Raw genomic sequence first — 18,495 nt, 5'->3', positions numbered from 1 at the left:
CTTTTATTATGAAATCCGTGTGCCAACAATCCTTGGTCCCAACATTAAAGTCCCAGTGAAATCAAAATGAACAATTACTATTTGCTATGAAATTTGCCACAGACTTTGTATTTAAAAAAAGCCCAGCATTGGAAAATCTTGTCTTCTGGATTATTCATGCAGGTCAATGTTTGTTTAAAATCCTTAAAAGGTATTACATTATTAAATCTATTATTCAGTTATGTGTCATATTTTTAAATCAGTTGCTCATATACATCACAATATAGAGAAGAAAAGATGATGAACAAAAAGTTTAGTTTCAGGATGACTTTAAAGGGGATTCAAACAACATGATAAAGATTCAGGTTGATTAGTGTGAAACAACACTGATTGAATTATTATACAGAAAATGTATTATTAGCGTTGTTGTTAATAATCTTACTAAATCAGTCAACTGCATAAAGCTAGTCATGTGATGCCAACATGGCGGCCTCCTTGAGGGCGCAACCCGCTCCATGTAAATTAAAACTACAGAAAACAATCTGTCTGGAGTCTTCATATCCTGAAAATGTATATAATAATAATAATAATAATAACACTGTGTCTGTTTAAAACGTTCTAATTAACCTAATTACTGTGTGCACGTTTACAACAGGTGTCTGAACGCCCGCGAGAGCCTCTTTAAGGGTTTAATTGCCTTATTTCTCAACTTCACAATAAGCGCCGTCAGTCATGCTTAGAGTCATAAATCCACGTGACCTTCAAAATCTGAATTCGCAGTTTCACTTTAAGAAGCATGTAAACAAAGGCTCTTTTCGGCGTTGGTCTCGGCGGCGGCTGTCTGCCGTAACAGGATTCACGAAGCCCCGAGCGAACATCTGGCTTTATCACTACGTACGTCAATTGCGTAAATGTCCCCGTGATCGTGAACAGACGCGCGCATGCTCATTGTCAGGGGGGAGTGAGAGAGGAGCATGAATGGAGCAAAATGGCGGATCATGTGCAGGTAAGTAAATGATTTTGTTTTGTTATTATTAAATTAATGAAATATGATCCACTGCAGTCTAATGATAGATTCCGTGGCTTGTTTCGGCGATGCGCATGTGTTTGTTTGAAATGCATGCGTTGCGCGGCTGGAGAGGTCGACTCGCATGCTTTATTGGATGCGATTATCAAGTGTTGACTTGTGGCCTGTCATCATGTTGATCTTAACTCTGTGATCCAGGCTAACACACAACTCTGCGGCACCGGTGAAAGTTGTTTTGAAGCAAAATGTAAGGTATTTTATATTAAGCAGCAGAGATCGGTAGATCCCGAGAAATCGTTTATAATAAATTGCATGTAACTCTATAGCGACAGTGATGTTTTACATTGTAAACAAGGCATCATCCCGCATCCAACCGCTTACCATGCAATGAATGCACTGGCCTTGTATACACAAGCGATAGTAACCCGAGCTCAGCGAGGCTTTTTCCCAGAGAAAAGCCTCTCGGTGAGCCCAAAAGCGTATTTGCACGCGGTTATCTGTCATTGTGTAATTGCTGGACGCAAATGTGTCCGGTTTGCTGAGCTCTCTCGCTGTTAGCCTGTAGCTCGCGTGCTAACTCGTGAGATTCTCCCGCGCGCCGCCTCGTCAAACCAAAAGCCCGACTAGAAACTAGTTTTTCCTCAAAGTTATAAAAACGCTATGCTCATTAACATTTCCTGCGAATGTTAAATAGGTAATAGAGTTTAAAGTCATAATATATATATATATTACTAATAATTTGTATCACCTGTAATAGTGGGAGAGTTAACTGGATGAAGTGAAGGCAGCGAACCAGCGATGTCTTTTTGTCAGCACTTTTCACTGTTTTGTAATGTATGTCATATTTAATGTTTTATTTTCTTTATGTATGTTTATTAGTCGAAATTGTGTTACATTTAATATAATTTATTTCTTGTCACTTATATTTATTAAGACTGTCCTGATAATGATCTTGATAACTGAGGGGTTAATAAGGTGGCAACCAAAGTCGTCTCGGGTGTAATTGGCAGGTAAAGTCCGCTTAGAAATTAAAATAAATTATTTTTCTACTCCTCATTCTCTTTTGACAGACTCAATATGGCTGGTTCCTGATAACCACCCTAGCTAAACCGTATTTTTGGACGTGACTGGAGCGTTAAACTCTACCGTGTTTTCAGACACAGCCGCTGCTTGTCATCTGTCAACTTGTAAAAAGCTGCTAATCACAAAAGACAAGACAGGTCTTATTTGAGGGCAAAGGTTAAGGAGGTCTCGAGGTTAAACACAGTGTTGAATAACTGTATATTCCCATTAATTTTAATAAGGTGGGCGACGATGCTTTTGTTAACCTGACTCTCATGTGCACAGGCAACGGTAAACATGAGCTTTCCAGTGTTGTTGTCACGCGTCCTGTTACTCTGTAGGTGGTGAAGAAGCCATTCCATTTGCAGTAATAGATTATTAATTACCACCGGAGCAGCTCTGTGTCTTAAAGTCCGTTTGAGTGTTGCCGATCACATCTTGGTGATGTAACACCCTTGTTTTAGACCTAAACCAATCAAATAATGCTTCAATATATGTGTGTTTACATAATTATCACAGAACATGTTGTGAGGTCAGTAGGTTGTTATGACTCAGCAGCATTTCTTACTTGTTTAGCAGCTTTAAACTTTTTGTTTATTGTAAAATTGTAATTCAGAAGCGTTTAAGTACACTTAAACATTTAATGCAGAATGCTTAAAGCATGTTAATAGTTGTTATTAAAATGTTATAGGTAGGTACGAACAGTTTGATGGTGGTTATTGAAGTTAGTTTTAGTAAAAACCAATACATGTGTTTTCATGTTGGGTTTTTCAACTTAGAGGTGTCTTATCTTTTCTGTGCAGTTGTTGCTTTGCTGTACAGCTTGCATTTTATCTTGTATGTTTAGGGGTACTCCCTGTTCTTTTATGGTCTCTTGATTCAGTTATCAGAAGGTTGCATCAAGCATATACATACATGGACATGAAAAACCAGCTTAAAGTTGTGGAATGCTCAAGAAAGTGTGCATTTTAAAACTGTTCGAGTATTAAACTGTTTATTTAACAAGGGATTTAAAGGAACACTCCACTATTTTTTAAAATAGGCTCATTTTCCAACTTAAAGGAACACTCCACTTTTTTTGAAAATAGGCTCATTTTCCAACTCCCCTAGAGTTAAACTGTTGAGTTTTACCGTTTTCAAATCCATTCAGCCGATCTCCGGGTCTGGCGGTAGCACTTTTAGCTGTAGCTTAGCATAGATCATTGAATCTGATTATACCGTTAGCATCTCGCTCAAAAATGACCAAAGAGTTTCTATATTTTTCCTATTTAAAACTTGACTCTTCTGTAGTTACATCGTGTACTAAAACTGACGGCGCTGCGTAATATCATAGCACCTGCTGCACCCATGGTACGGCAGCAAAGTTCCTTGATTATTACGCCGGAATGAGAGTGTAGTTCCTAGCCATATCGGCCTAGAAAATCGCAACTTTTCATTTTCCGTCGGTTTTAGTACATGATGTAACTACAAAAGAGTCAAGTTTTAAGTAGGAAAAATATAGAAACTCTTTTGTAATTTTTGAGCGAGATGCTCACGGTCTAATCGGATTCAATGATCTATGCTAAGCTACAGCTAAAAGGGCTACGCCAGACCGGGCGGAGATCTACTGAATGGATTAGAAAACGGTAAAACTCAACTGTTTAACTCTTAGGGGAGTTGGAAAATTAGCCTATTTTAAAAAATAGTGGAGTGTTCCTTTAACATTTGAGTGCAAAACATTTTTTTGAAATAGCTCTATAGGCTACTGAGTTCATTAGTTCAGAATTTGTTAGCATAATAAACTTGATGTTTTTCATTAAGGCTGTGCATTTGTTGCAGCTGCTGTTTTTCTGCTGATGCTGATTTTGTATAGTTATGCTCCACAGGGAACAAAGAACTGTTTAGAGGCTTGTTGCTGCATAACACGGGTTAGCTCTTTCATTGCTCCTCTGTATTACCAAAGTGTATCGCTGACTTTTTTCTCCAGTCACCATATAGTCTTTCATGCATTCATGAACCAGATACTACCTCTGTGACCTAGAACAATAACTTGTGGATGTGATGTCTGTGCATTAATTTGCTCAATGGAACATTAGTGTCTAGTTTTTCATAAACCTGATGTTTGATGTTGTGATTGTACAAGAAGATACTGAAGCTCTCTATTTTAAGATTATAAGACTTAGGGTACAACTTTAGCTTGGACATGAATGATATTTTATATTGCATAGTTTGTTGAGGATAGGGTTGCAAAAAGGTGGAAAATTTATTGCCACTGTTTCGTTCTGCTTTTGGCGCATAAACATCATATCGAACATTTATCGAACTCTTCATATCGTTTTATCGAGGAAAATTATATCGCGATAATTATCGTTATCGAATTATCGCCCAGCCCTAGTTGTTGTATGCATGAATTTCATTTTTAATGTATTTTTGATGAAAAAAATAGATGTAGATAAATGAATGTCATTGACCACTTGAATACTAACACATTTCTGCAAGTAGACTTTGTAGGACTTAGTTTATAAAAAGTTTAGATGAGTAAATTGTTTAGACATAGGAGTTTTATTGATTCATCTCTCAAATATCCTCTGAATGTTTTTTGCTGACACTAAACTCATGTGGGTCTTTTTTTCAGAGCCTAGCCCAGCTAGAGATCCTGTGCAAGCAACTATATGAGACCACAGACACCACCACACGTCTACAGGCCGAGAAAGCTCTGGTGGAGTTCACCAACAGTCCCGACTGCCTGAGTAAATGCCAGTTGTTGCTGGAAAGCGGAAGTGTAAGAATTAAACGTTTTGAAAACTGAAGAACAGGACATCTGAATTTATCTGACAACAGTTTTCTCAAAAATCCTAGTCCATTAGATTGAGTTAAGCAACTATTTAACTTGACACTGTATTTGTAAAATCTTTACAGTCCTCGTACTCGCAGTTGTTGGCTGCAACATGTCTCTCCAAGTTGGTGTCTCGTACAAGCAATCCACTTCCCCTGGAGCAGCGCATTGACATTCGTAAGTTTATCAGATCAGCCATGAGATATAGAACCCAAAAACCATGAAAAGACAACATTTTGAAATAAATGTCACATTGGTTCCTCAGGAAATTATGTTCTCAATTATCTGGCGACCCGGCCAAAGCTTGCTGCCTTTGTGACACAAGCCTTGATCCAGCTCTATGCCAGAATCACCAAGCTTGGCTGGTTTGACTGCCAAAAGGAAGATTATGTCTTCAGGAATGTCATTGTCGATGTGACAAGATTCCTGCAGGTATGATCAATTTTATAGTATTATTCGAAAATATATTCTTCAGAGTTATACTACTTGGAAATATTTTCTTGTTTTTTGTTATCACATCTTTAAGACAAGTAGGGACGCACGAATGTTTTTGGTAGAAAATGACATTTTTGATGTTCACCTGAATAAAAAACAATAATCGGTAGCACTTAGCATGCATGCATTTACCTTGCATTTAATACAACACTTTACATAAGACTGGTTTTATAAACCGTTTACACAATGTATTGCTCATGTTTCATGAATAAGGACAAATGTCCTGACAAAGTTCAAGGTGATTTTGATAATCGCATCAAAAATATCAAACAAGATGTTGCCCACATTAGGGGCAGTCGTGATTAGAGAGTCGGGCTTGTAACCCAGAAGTCTCAGTACCTGTAGGTGGGGGGAGTGAATGACTAGAGCTCTGTTCCACCCTCAATACCACGACTGAGGTGAGACCCTTGAGCAAGCCACCGAACACGCAACTGCTGTGTGTGTGCACTTGGAAGGGTTAAATGCAGAGAGTATGGGACACCATATTTGGCTACACATCATGTCACTTTCATATATCTCGAACAAGACTTGTATTTTGAAGACCATAATCAATTGCTGTTTCCATGTGAAAAATCCAAATGAACGTGGATAATTTTTTATGGATACGTTTTCTCACCTCATCAAAATCTATTAAAGTTGAAGTTAGGTTATTTTGTAACACTTTAGATTAGGGAACACTATAAATTAGTTGCTTCTAAGCATGCATATTACTAGCATATTGGCTGTTTATTAGTACTTATAAAGCACATATTACTGCCTTATTCTACATGACCATATTTTAGGTTTTGTTTGATATTTTTGATGCGATTATCAAAATCATGTTTTACTTTCTGAGAACATTTGCCCTCATTTATCATGAAACGAGCAATACATTTGTGTCAATGGTTTATAAAACCATTCTTATATAAAAGTGTTGTTTTAAATTCGAGGTATATGCATCCATTTCCATAGAAATGGTTTGAGCGAATTACACAAATTCAATACACAAAAACTCCTGTTTCACGAATGAGGACCTTTAAACATAACTGCACAACAACTAGATAATTATTATATAATTGTAATTACGTCTATAAAAGCATTTTGTGGTGAAAATTCAAACAGTTGCAGCTGGCATTTATGTTTTCTCTTTAGCGTTTCATTTTTGGTCAGAAATTGTCATTACAGTACATGACTAAAGCTGAGTTGTCTCATGTGAAGTGTTTGTTACTCACACTTTCATACTCGGCATGATGGTATAAATGATGACATTGCATGTTTAAAGGCAAAAGCTAAAATTGGTTATATTAAATTTGAGTAATGTTCCAGAAGTTATGAAGTTGTTTTTATTTTTAACTTATTTATTTTATTTGATTCTTTCAGGATAGTGTTGAACACTGCATCATAGGAGTCACAATTCTTTCCCAGTTAACCAATGAGATTAACCAAGTAAGTTTCTACACTCACAGTATTTCTTCATTATGCACAAACTTTTTGGTAGAAAATTACATTTTTAAAAAAATTTTTTTATAATCGGTAGCACTTAGCGTGCATGCATTTACCTTGCATTTAATGCAATACTTTACATAAGAATGGTTTTATAAACCAGTTACACAAATTTGTTGCTCATGTTTCATGAATGAGGGCAAATGTCCTCACAAAGTTCAAGTTGATTTTGAGAATCGGATCAAAAGTGCCAAACAAGATATTGTCCATATATCTCGAACAAGACTTGTATTTTGAAAACCATCATCATCTACAGTTTCCATATGAAAAATCCAAATAAACGTGGATAATTTTATATGGATATGTTTTCTCACCTCAAGTTAAAGTTTCTTTTTAAATACTTGGTTTTTATTTGGTAACACTTTAAATTAGGGACTATTCACTATTAACTAGTTGCTTACTAGCATGCATATTACTAGCATATTGGCTGTTTATTAGTACTTAGAAAGCATATATTAATGCCTTATTCTACATGACCCCATACCTAAAATTAACAATAATTAGAAGTTTGAGGCAAAAGTCATAGTTAATAGTAAATATGTGTTCCCTAATCTAAAGTGTTAACAAAAAAAAAATGCATCCATATAAAATTATCCATGTTCATTTGGATTTTTTTTTTTTTTTTTAAGGAAACTGCTGTTGATGGTGTTCAAAATACAAGTCTTGTTCGAGATATGTGGACAATATCTTATTTGATATTATAATTATCAAAATCACCTTGAACTTTGTGAGGACATTTGCCCTCATTCATCATGAAACATGAGCAATAAATTTGTGTCAATGGTTTATAAAACCATTCTTATGTAATGCAAGGTAAATGCATCCATTTCCATAGAAATGATTTATGAGCAAATAACAAAAATTCAAATACAAATTCAATACTCAAACTCCTGTTTTGTGAATGAGGACCTTTACAAGCAACCGCACAATAACTAGATAATTATTATATGATTACAATTAAGTCTATAGAAGCATTTTGTGGTAAAAATTCAAACAGCTGGGATTTGTGCACTCTCAGTGTATGACATGATTTAAATGCTAATGCAAATCACATCTCTGTTTCGGTTTTTGACCCAGTGTGTTTCATTTTTAGTTCAACATTTTCATTACAGTACATTACTAAAGCGGAGTTGTCTCATGTGAAGTGTTTGTCACTTACAATTTCAGCATGATGGCATAAATGATAACATTGCAAAAGCTAAAATTGGTTGATGTTAAATCTGAGTAATGTTCCTGAAAGTTATGAAGTTGTTTGTATTTTTTACTTCTTTTTTTTAGGATAGTGTTGAACACTGCATCATAGGAGTCACAATTCTTTCCCAGTTAACCAATGAGATTAACCAAGTAAGTTTCTCTGCTTGCAGTATGTCTTGATTTGCATATTATTGCTCTTTTGTTGGTTTTGATTGCTTCTATTGTCCTCATTTGTAAGTCGCTTTGGATAAAAGTGTCTCCTAATTGACTATATGTAAATGTAAATTTAGTCTTTGCTCAGTGCTTGGAAATCATTGATGTATGTTTGGGTTCAATAACTGAAAGTTGCATTAAAGATAGATTACTGATTCCTTGAATCTTCTTTCGATTCTCCAGGCGGACTCAACACATCCACTTACAAAACATAGAAAGATTGCGTCATCATTTCGAGATTCCTCCTTGTTTGACATCTTCACCCTCTCCTGCAACCTCCTCAAGCAGGTAAGGCTAATGCTTCAGAGACTGCACAAAAGAACTGTCTGTCTGTATATTCTTCTTCACAACCGCTAAACCAGCCTGCTTGGGATTTATGTCAATGACTCAATGAATTGTTCTGTATGTCTGCAGGCATCTGGGAAGAACTTGAATCTAAATGATGAGAGCCAGCATGGGCTACTCATGCAGCTACTCAAACTGGCCCACAATTGCCTCAACTTTGATTTCATCGGTACATCCACCGATGAGTCCTCAGATGATCTGTGCACCGTCCAGATCCCCACCAGCTGGAGATCAGGTGATCTGACATATTTTGGCAAACAATGAATGCATGGGGCAACTGTGTTCCAGTACTTGTTTAAAGATTTTGCATTCTACAGTATTTTAACAATAATTTTAAATTGAATATTTTTAACCTTCTTACGAATTGCTTATATAGTCAAGATTTCTTGAAACAAAAACAGGTGTGTAGTTTTTTTTTTTTTCTTTTCTGATTTGCTGTTGTGACTTAAGACTTTTTTAAAGAAATATTTTATTCAGCGAGGACATTAAAGACATGTATAATGTTACAAAAGGTTTTGATGTTTTGAACTTTCTTTGTCAAAAGAAAAAACATAAAAGATTGTCATGGTTTCCACAAAAAATATTGAACCACACAACATTGATAACAATAATAAATGTTTCTTAAGCAGCAAATCAGTATATTAGAATGATTTCTGAAGAATCATGTGACATTGAAGACTGGAGTAATGATACTGAAAATTTAGTTTAATTGAAATAGAAAACAGTTAAATTCTAAAAATATTTCACAATATTACTGGTTTGACTATTTTTGATAAAATAAATGCTGCCTTGGTGAGCATGAGAGACTTCTTTCAAAAAAGTCCTTTTGAGCAGTAACAGGGTATTCGTGTTGAATTCATGCATAAGTATGATTTTTCTCTCTTCTGCAGCCTTTTTGGATTCCTCAACCTTGCAGCTGTTTTTTGATTTGTATCATTCCATCCCTCCCTCGCTGTCTCCCTTGGTGAGTATCAGATAAACAGCATGGCATGCATGTGAAGATAAACAAGCCTTTGCCTCGTAGATAATGTGAAAGGTGACCTATTATGCCCCTTTTTACAAGATGTAAAATAAGTCTCTGATGTCCCCAGAGTGTGTATGTGAAGTTTTAGCTCAAAATACCCCACAGATAATTTTTTATAGCTTGTTAAAATTGCCACTTTTAGGGTATGAGCCAAAACATGCCATTTTTGTCTTTGTCCCTTTAAATGCAGATGAGCTCGTGCTCCCGCCTCCCTTTTCAGAAGAGGGTGGAGCTTCAAGATCTCATGCTCTGGCAAAACAGGACAATCTCACGCAATCTGATTGTACTGTGCAGTAAATGCATATTACTAGCATATTGGCTGTTTATTAGTACTTATAAAGCACATATTACTGCCTTATTCTACATGACCATATTTTAGGTTTTGTTTGATATTTTTGATGCGATTATCAAAATCATGTTTTACTTTCTGAGAACATTTGCCCTCATTTATCATGAAACGAGCAATACATTTGTGTCAATGGTTTATAAAACCATTCTTATGTAATGCAAGGTAAATGCATCCATTTCCATAGAAATGATTTATGAGCAAATAACAAAAATTCAAATACAAATTCAATACTCAAACTCCTGTTTTGTGAATGAGGACCTTTACAAGCAACCGCACAATAACTAGATAATTATTATATGATTACAATTAAGTCTATAGAAGCATTTTGTGGTAAAAATTCAAACAGCTGGGATTTGTGCACTCTCAGTGTATGACATGATTTAAATGCTAATGCAAATCACATCTCTGTTTCGGTTTTTGACCCAGTGTGTTTCATTTTTAGTTCAACATTTTCATTACAGTACATTACTAAAGCGGAGTTGTCTCATGTGAAGTGTTTGTTACTCACACTTTCATACTCGGCATGATGGTATAAATGATGACATTGCATGTTTAAAGGCAAAAGCTAAAATTGGTTATATTAAATTTGAGTAATGTTCCAGAAGTTATGAAGTTGTTTTTATTTTTAACTTATTTATTTTATTTGATTCTTTCAGGATAGTGTTGAACACTGCATCATAGGAGTCACAATTCTTTCCCAGTTAACCAATGAGATTAACCAAGTAAGTTTCTACACTCAGTATTTCTTCATTTAGTCTTTCCTCAGTGCTTGGAAATTTTTTGCTGTTTGTTTGGGATCAATAACTGAAAGTCACATTAAAGATAAATGACTGATTCCTTGAATCATCTTTCGATTCTCCAGGCAGACTCAACACATCCACTTACAAAACATAGAAAGATTGCGTCATCATTTCGAGATTCCTCTTTGTTTGACATCTTCACCCTCTCCTGCAACCTCCTCAAGCAGGTAAGGCTAATGCTTCAGAGACTGCACAAAAGAACTGTCTGTCTGTATATTCTTCTTCACAACCGTTAAACCAGCCTGCTTGGGATTTATGTCAAGGACTCAATGGATTGTTCTGTATGTCTGCAGGCATCTGGGAAGAACTTGAATCTAAATGATGAGAGCCAGCATGGGCTACTCATGCAGCTACTCAAACTGGCCCACAATTGCCTCAACTTTGATTTCATTGGTACATCCACCGATGAATCCTCAGATGATCTGTGCACCGTCCAGATCCCCACCAGCTGGAGATCAGGTGATCTGACATATTTTGGCAAACAATGAATGCATGGGGCAACTGTGTTCCAGTACTTGTTTAAAGATTTTGCATTCTACAGTATTTTAACAATAATTTTAAATTGAATATTTTTAACCTTCTTACGAATTGCTTATATAGTCAAGATTTCTTGAAACAAAAACAGGTGTGTAGTTTTTTTTTTTTCTTTTCTGATTTGCTGTTGTGACTTAAGACTTTTTTAAAGAAATATTTTATTCAGCGAGGACATTAAAGACATGTATAATGTTACAAAAGGTTTTGATGTTTTGAACTTTCTTTGTCAAAAGAAAAAACATAAAAGATTGTCATGGTTTCCACAAAAAATATTGAACCACACAACATTGATAACAATAATAAATGTTTCTTAAGCAGCAAATCAGTATATTAGAATGATTTCTGAAGAATCATGTGACATTGAAGACTGGAGTAATGATACTGAAAATTTAGTTTAATTGAAATAGAAAACAGTTAAATTCTAAAAATATTTCACAATATTACTGGTTTGACTATTTTTGATAAAATAAATGCTGCCTTGGTGAGCATGAGAGACTTCTTTCAAAAAAGTCCTTTTGAGCAGTAACAGGGTATTCGTGTTGAATTCATGCATAAGTATGATTTTTCTCTCTTCTGCAGCCTTTTTGGATTCCTCAACCTTGCAGCTGTTTTTTGATTTGTATCATTCCATCCCTCCCTCGCTGTCTCCCTTGGTGAGTATCAGATAAACAGCATGGCATGCATGTGAAGATAAACAAGCCTTTGCCTCGTAGATAATGTGAAAGGTGACCTATTATGCCCCTTTTTACAAGATGTAAAATAAGTCTCTGATGTCCCCAGAGTGTGTATGTGAAGTTTTAGCTCAAAATACCCCACAGATAATTTTTTATAGCTTGTTAAAATTGCCACTTTTAGGGTATGAGCCAAAACATGCCATTTTTGTCTTTGTCCCTTTAAATGCAGATGAGCTCGTGCTCCCGCCTCCCTTTTCAGAAGAGGGTGGAGCTTCAAGATCTCATGCTCTGGCAAAACAGGACAATCTCACGCAATCTGATTGTACTGTGCAGTAAATACGGGAGCACGGCGCAATTAAAAATAATGACATAGCTGGTCTCATGGTGCCTTTGCTTGCTATCACAAACGTTATAAGTCCCACTTGTGATTATGAGCTTGAATAATTCAAGTGGTCGACTTCAGATTGCTTTCATATGCAATTTTTAACTACCATATTCCTATTTACGATCATTCTGGTAGCATGTGAAGGCAGCATCAGTGAAAACAGGCAGAGACAATGGTAGCTTTAGCAACATTAGCCTTACAGAGTGCCAAGAAGCTCTTTCAGAAAGGCAATTTGGAAAACAAAATATGACGCGTGATGCTTGCTTTGTCTGGAGCCGTCATTCGCGCACGAAGCGTTGGTATTGCTCCCTCTTTCAGAAGCAACCTTTGCACAACTCCAGCGCTGAACTGACCCTCGTTGTGAGGCAGTCCGGTGTAAAATGATTAGCACAAACATATAGGACTTTTCTGTTTTTTGTTTTTTTTTCCGGGACGTTTACTTTGAAAATTTAAATTTAACCACCATGTCGTCTGCGGTCTATGGAGACTCCTATGTTCGTTGGTGTATCCCAACACACGACACTTGTAATGCCTCTTTGGCGCTGACATTGTATCTCCAGCAGCTACAGCACGAAAACAGTAATAGCGGACTTCTGCTTCTCACTCAGGGCGGGGTTTATGCTAACAGGGCAGAGAGCGTCACAAATGGGTGGTACTTTTTCCCTACGTTGACGTGTACGTAGGGAGAAATCTGGAACCGCTCGTTTAAAGAGACTGTTTATGATTTATTGGGATTATAAAAAAAATGAGTGGGTAGATTTTTACCATTCTAGGCTGGTTGTTTTCACACAGCTGTGTTCAAACACCTTATAAAAGTGATTTTTGCATAATAGGTCACCTTTATGACTCTTCCAATAATAATGTGAACGGTTTAGTATTAAATGTGCTGTTTGTCTTTCAGGTTTTGTCTTGTCTAGTCCAAATAGCATCTGTCCGGAGGTCTTTATTCAACAACGCAGAGAGAGCAAAGTTCCTCTCCCATTTAGTAGATGGTGTGAAGAGAATATTGGAGAACCCTCAAGTATGCTGTCTGTCCTGATATGATTTATTATTTATGCGAATAATACTGTCATTATAGTGTTTAGATAATATTTATTTAAAAAAAAAAGTGAATAATGCTGAATATTAAATATGTAGCCTGAAAATAGCTGCTTTAAAATTTCAAATCTATTTGCAGGTATTATGTGGTTAATATGGTAACATGGCAATGCTTATGTTGTTGTTGTTTTTTTTGCAGAGTTTGTCAGACCCAAACAACTACCATGAGTTCTGCCGACTGCTGGCTCGACTCAAGAGTAACTATCAGCTGGGAGAGCTGGTTAAAGTAGAGAACTATCCCGAGGTCATAAGACTGATTGCAAACTTCACCGTAACTAGTCTGCAGGTGAATGAATGGCTTTGCGTGCTAAACATAAAGCTAATATGTGATTTCTACAGAAGTTGAACCAACGTGACTGCAATTTTTTGTTAATTTGCTGATGAAATTAAGTGAATATGAAAAATTGGCATTTCAAAGACTGATAACTTTAGTGTGTCCCAGCACTGGGAGTTTGCCCCCAACAGTGTGCACTATCTGCTGAGCCTGTGGCAGCGGTTGGCAGCATCTGTCCCTTATGTGAAAGCCACAGAGCCCCACATGCTGGAAACCTACACCCCTGAGGTGACCAAGGCCTACATCACGTCCCGCCTAGAGTCTGTGCACATCATTCTGAGGTAGAGTGAGCACTACTTGAACTCACGGTTAGGTCTGATGTGCAAGAATGTCATAAATGTGTGAATATACAATATCCATTCTATGCAGGGATGGTCTTGAAGACCCCTTGGATGATGCTGGCTTGGTGCAACAGCAGCTAGACCAGCTGTCTACTATCGGCCGATGCGAGTATGAGAAGACCTGCGCCCTGCTTGTCCAGCTCTTCGATCAGTCGGCCCAGTCGTACCAGGAGTTGCTGCAGTCCACCAACTCCAGCACAATGGACATAGCAGTGCAGGAGGGTGAGCTTGAAACAAAACCTAATATACAAATCAATATATTGCATCATAACTTAACATAACAATGCTTATGTTACATATGTGTTGTCCAGGTCGTTTGACATGGCTAGTGTACATCATTGGCGCAGTCATTGGAGGAAGAGTATCCTTCGCCAGCACAGATGAGCAGGATGCCATGGATGGAGAGCTTGTGTGTCGGTGAGGAATCGCCACTAAAGGCCTGTTCACACCAAGACGAAATGAAAATTCAGTCCTACGAGTTGTCTATTCTGACTGGTGTAAAAAAAAAAAATCAGATGGGCTAAATTAATATGCAAAATTATTCTTTGACAGTAGGTAGTGCTTACAAAAAAAGCGGAAATACCCCGGGACACAAAGCACTGCACAGCGTTTTGTTTCTGACACCCTCTTGTCACAAGAATGAAGTCAGTCAAACAGTATTTACATTTTTCAAAAACCCTTTGAGATATTTGTATTCACTATGATGTCTATCAAACAGCACCAAACACAAGAGTACAGAGAAATTGCGCTTTTCCACTGCGTGGTATGACTCGGCATGGCACAGCACGGCTCGGTTGGCATTTCCACTGCAGTTTAGTATCGCTTTAGAATGGGTGGGATTATTCACATGTCGTTAGTTATGCCGCCTCTACTGCCGCGACTCCTGAAAAACATTTTCATTCCGCGTCGCCCCATCAAGCTCTCGCTGGATCCGCTCCTCTGTTATCAACGAGAGGAACGTCTGTACTTCCTCAACAGACAACGAAACAGCCACTTTTTGGTTGTTAAAAAAGGTGCGCTCGTTCTAAACTGTTGCGTTCTATCCTTCTGTGCTGATTTAAATCTAGCGGTTCTGTTGTGTTTGTGTCGCAAGTTCAGTGACGCAGGTAGTAACGATTCTCTGCGGCCAATCCGTGATCAGCAGAGTTTACGCGTCACGTTTCAGTAACGTTGCGGTTCACCTGGAACATCAACCGAGGTGGTACTAAAAAAAGTACCAGGTACTGTGTACCCAGTGGAAAACCCTCCAAAAGTGAACCGTACCATGCAGTGGAAAAGCGCCAAAAGAGAGTCGGTTCCAGATTTTTCCTCTACTCACAAAATTGTCTTTCATGAGTGCCACCAAGATGTAGTTTTATGTAACAGCAGAGCCTCTGGATATGTGACCAAATGTCTTATTGGTTAGCTGTTTTTTGTTCTCAGTGCAGTTGAAAAAGATTAGAACACCTCCCTGTTACAAAAAGGCCAACATAGGCTCTACTTTATAAGGTGAATACTTGTTTATATTGGTCAGGGTGTTTTTTGTTTTGTTTTTGTTTTTTAATGTTGGAGATGAAAGTGTTCTGTCTCAACTAACCAGAAAACTGAAGTTTTCTCTCCTGTTGCTCAGATTCTCAGAACAGAGAAGATAAGTGCACATAGAAAGACTAGCTATTCCTCTAAACCTGTCTTTAGCTCTGCTTTAACCTTGTTGTCCTTTACCTTGGAATTTAGCACCTTAAAATTTCTTCTCCTGTTCAAAAGTGTACGATTCGTGCAAAACCTATTACAAAGTCTGATTGTATCTTGATAATTGGATGTATTAGATTTAATGGAGAATTTTCCCAAATGGCACACTTAATTTGTACCATAGGGATATAGATTTCAGAGTGTACTGTTACCAAGCAGCAAAGTGTAAACTCAGAGGAATGTGCCATTTGGGACTGGACCATAATCAGAACTCGACAATAAGGATTTTTTGCAATGTATTTTTATTTGTGTTAGAAAAATATTTGTCAGTGCCGATAGCCTCGTGGTTAGTGTGCCAACATATACAGTGCAATTGAGCTCACAACAACTCGAGTTCGATTCCCGTCTCGAGGTCCTATACCGATCCCGCTCCCCTCTCTCTACCCAATGCTTTCCTGTCATCTCTCGACTGTCCTTTCTGAATAATAAAGGAATGAAAAGCCCATAAATATAATTTAAATTTTTTTTTATATATGTATATACTGAATTTGTCAATAAATGTTACATTTAAGTTTTTAATTTGGAAATTAAATTGACTTGCTTTTTCCCTCTTTTCTGGCCAAATCTATATTTTTTATGGATTTGTGTGAACCCCCTGTGAATTGACATATTTGTTTGCTTCTTGAGGCCTTATCTCCCAACCTGTTATTTTTTTTAGTAGTTTAACATACTAAATGCTACATTTATAAAATAGATTGTTCAAGCTACAATGCAAAGCACCAGTTCAGGATGAATACAAGATGACCAGAAATAATATACTTTTTGTTTGATCCCTAGTTATATCGAAGACTATCAGAGGTTCTTGGCTTGAATGATGAGACCATGGTACTCAGTGTTTTCATTGGGAAAATGTGAGTATATAATAGGTGATGGGTATAATTATCATAAAACCTAGTTTTGCCAAAAAGAACAATTAAAAAAAAAAAAAGCAATGTTTTTAATGTAGAGTTTTGTTTTAATGCAGAATCACCAACTTGAAGTACTGGGGACAGTGTGAACCAATCACATCTAAGACACTACAGCTCCTCAATGACCTTTCGATTGGATATCCTTATACACATGTTGCTGGTTAAAATGTAAAAAAAAAAAAATATTAGCATTGTTATTGAGGATGATGGACTGTTATTTAATGTAAATGTATAAAATGGTCTGTGATGTTTTTGACAGTGAATATGTTCTCGTCTGTTTCCTTAACATTATTTCTCACATACAGCAGTGTTAGAAAACTTGTGAAACTCAGTGCTGTCCAGTTCATGCTAAACAACCATACAGTAAGTGACCAACCTGAGCCTTTCTCCTTCTTAACTCCACTTCAACTGTATTTGTCCCTGAAGCACAATTAAGTTAATTATCTAGTTGTTTTTTTTACTATTCTTTGTTTCTTGAGTTACTTTAACAAGCTGACGGTGTCTTTCTTCTGTGTGACAGAGTGAGCACTTTTCTTTCCTGGGTGTGAACAATCAGGCCAACCTTAGTGACATGAGGTGTCGGACCACTTTCTACACAGCCTTGGGAAGACTTCTTATGGTAGATTTGGGTAAGGGTGTACCTATAGATATAGCATATAAGTATCTATAGATATAACATATAAGTGTCATGTAAAATGACGTTCTGTGTCTTTGACAGGTGAGGATGAGGACCAGTTTGAACAGTTCATGCTTCCTCTCACTGCTGCATTTGAGGCCATCGCTCAGATGTTCAGCACCAACACCTTCAATGAACAAGAAGCAAAAGTGAGATGTTATATTGTTTATCATACAACCTCAGTGTGGCATGAAACATTTGCTAAATACCTTGTGTTTTCTTATTTGTTGTGTATTTGTTATTTGTTTCTTTCAGAGGACTTTAGTAGGACTGGTGAGAGATCTGCGGGGAATTGCCTTTGCCTTTAATGCCAAGACCAGCTTTATGATGCTCTTTGATTGGATGTATCCTTTAATTTACATTTATTTGTTTGTTTGTTTGTTTATATGTTTATTTTATTGGTGTAATTTATTTGTTTATTTTATTTGTGTAAGTATTTATTTTATTTGTGTTTGTTTGTTCCCTTTTTTGTTTATTTGCATGTTTGTTTTCATTTGTTTATTCCATTCTTTGTGTAATTATTAGTTTTTTTTATTTTCTGTAATTATTTTGTTTGTTTTTTCACTTGTTTTTATTTTGTTTGTTCGCATGTTTTATTAATTTATTTTGTGTAATTACTTATTTGTGTTTATTTGTTCACATTTGTGTGTTTGTATGTATATTTATTATTTATTTTGATTTTATTATTTTCTTTTTATTTAATTATTTATTATAAGTTTGTTAAAAAAAATGTAAGAAAATAATAAGTAAATGCTATAAAATTAGTCTCTTAGGTCAATTCAGATTGAATGCCAATTTTAATGTGCTCCTTAACAGATCTTAGTTACCCCTCTTACATGCCCATCTTACAGCGGGCGATAGAGCTCTGGTACCATGTACCTGCCTGCACCACACCGGTCCTCAAACTCATGGCTGAGCTCGTCCACAACAGGTACGCCATGTTACATCTCACATGTGTCCTTTAGAGCTGAGTTTAAAGGTTATGTATGTTCTCTGGCTTATAGTGTGTGCTTTTTTTTTTTTTTTTTTACA

General features: G+C 36.6%; 1 protein-coding gene across 1 annotated transcript in view; it reads left to right on the top strand.

Moving 5' to 3' along the window:
• The first annotated feature begins 824 nt into the window (after nucleotides 1-824).
• Nucleotides 825-18,495, top strand: part of LOC107705070 (exportin-7-like) — a 26,332-nt gene continuing 8,661 nt past the window's right edge. The window contains exons 1-21 of the mRNA XM_016508203.1: nucleotides 825-985; nucleotides 4,683-4,829; nucleotides 4,967-5,060; nucleotides 5,149-5,315; nucleotides 6,738-6,807; nucleotides 7,018-7,022; nucleotides 8,451-8,555; nucleotides 8,682-8,847; nucleotides 9,503-9,576; nucleotides 13,280-13,399; nucleotides 13,616-13,762; nucleotides 13,919-14,091; nucleotides 14,180-14,373; nucleotides 14,463-14,560; nucleotides 16,657-16,730; nucleotides 16,844-16,924; nucleotides 17,087-17,150; nucleotides 17,308-17,416; nucleotides 17,506-17,612; nucleotides 17,719-17,807; nucleotides 18,287-18,394. Of these exons, the coding sequence (XP_016363689.1) occupies nucleotides 968-985; nucleotides 4,683-4,829; nucleotides 4,967-5,060; nucleotides 5,149-5,315; nucleotides 6,738-6,807; nucleotides 7,018-7,022; nucleotides 8,451-8,555; nucleotides 8,682-8,847; nucleotides 9,503-9,576; nucleotides 13,280-13,399; nucleotides 13,616-13,762; nucleotides 13,919-14,091; nucleotides 14,180-14,373; nucleotides 14,463-14,560; nucleotides 16,657-16,730; nucleotides 16,844-16,924; nucleotides 17,087-17,150; nucleotides 17,308-17,416; nucleotides 17,506-17,612; nucleotides 17,719-17,807; nucleotides 18,287-18,394 (2,210 nt within the window). The 5' untranslated portion in view covers nucleotides 825-967. The remainder of the gene's footprint in view (nucleotides 986-4,682; nucleotides 4,830-4,966; nucleotides 5,061-5,148; nucleotides 5,316-6,737; nucleotides 6,808-7,017; nucleotides 7,023-8,450; nucleotides 8,556-8,681; nucleotides 8,848-9,502; nucleotides 9,577-13,279; nucleotides 13,400-13,615; nucleotides 13,763-13,918; nucleotides 14,092-14,179; nucleotides 14,374-14,462; nucleotides 14,561-16,656; nucleotides 16,731-16,843; nucleotides 16,925-17,086; nucleotides 17,151-17,307; nucleotides 17,417-17,505; nucleotides 17,613-17,718; nucleotides 17,808-18,286; nucleotides 18,395-18,495) is intronic.

Source organism: Sinocyclocheilus rhinocerous, unplaced genomic scaffold, assembly GCF_001515625.1.
Source record: "Sinocyclocheilus rhinocerous isolate Xijiao unplaced genomic scaffold, SAMN03320098_v1.1 scaffold3642, whole genome shotgun sequence".
NCBI lineage: Eukaryota > Metazoa > Chordata > Actinopteri > Cypriniformes > Cyprinidae > Sinocyclocheilus > Sinocyclocheilus rhinocerous.
This window is presented reverse-complemented; position numbering and strand designations above follow the sequence as displayed.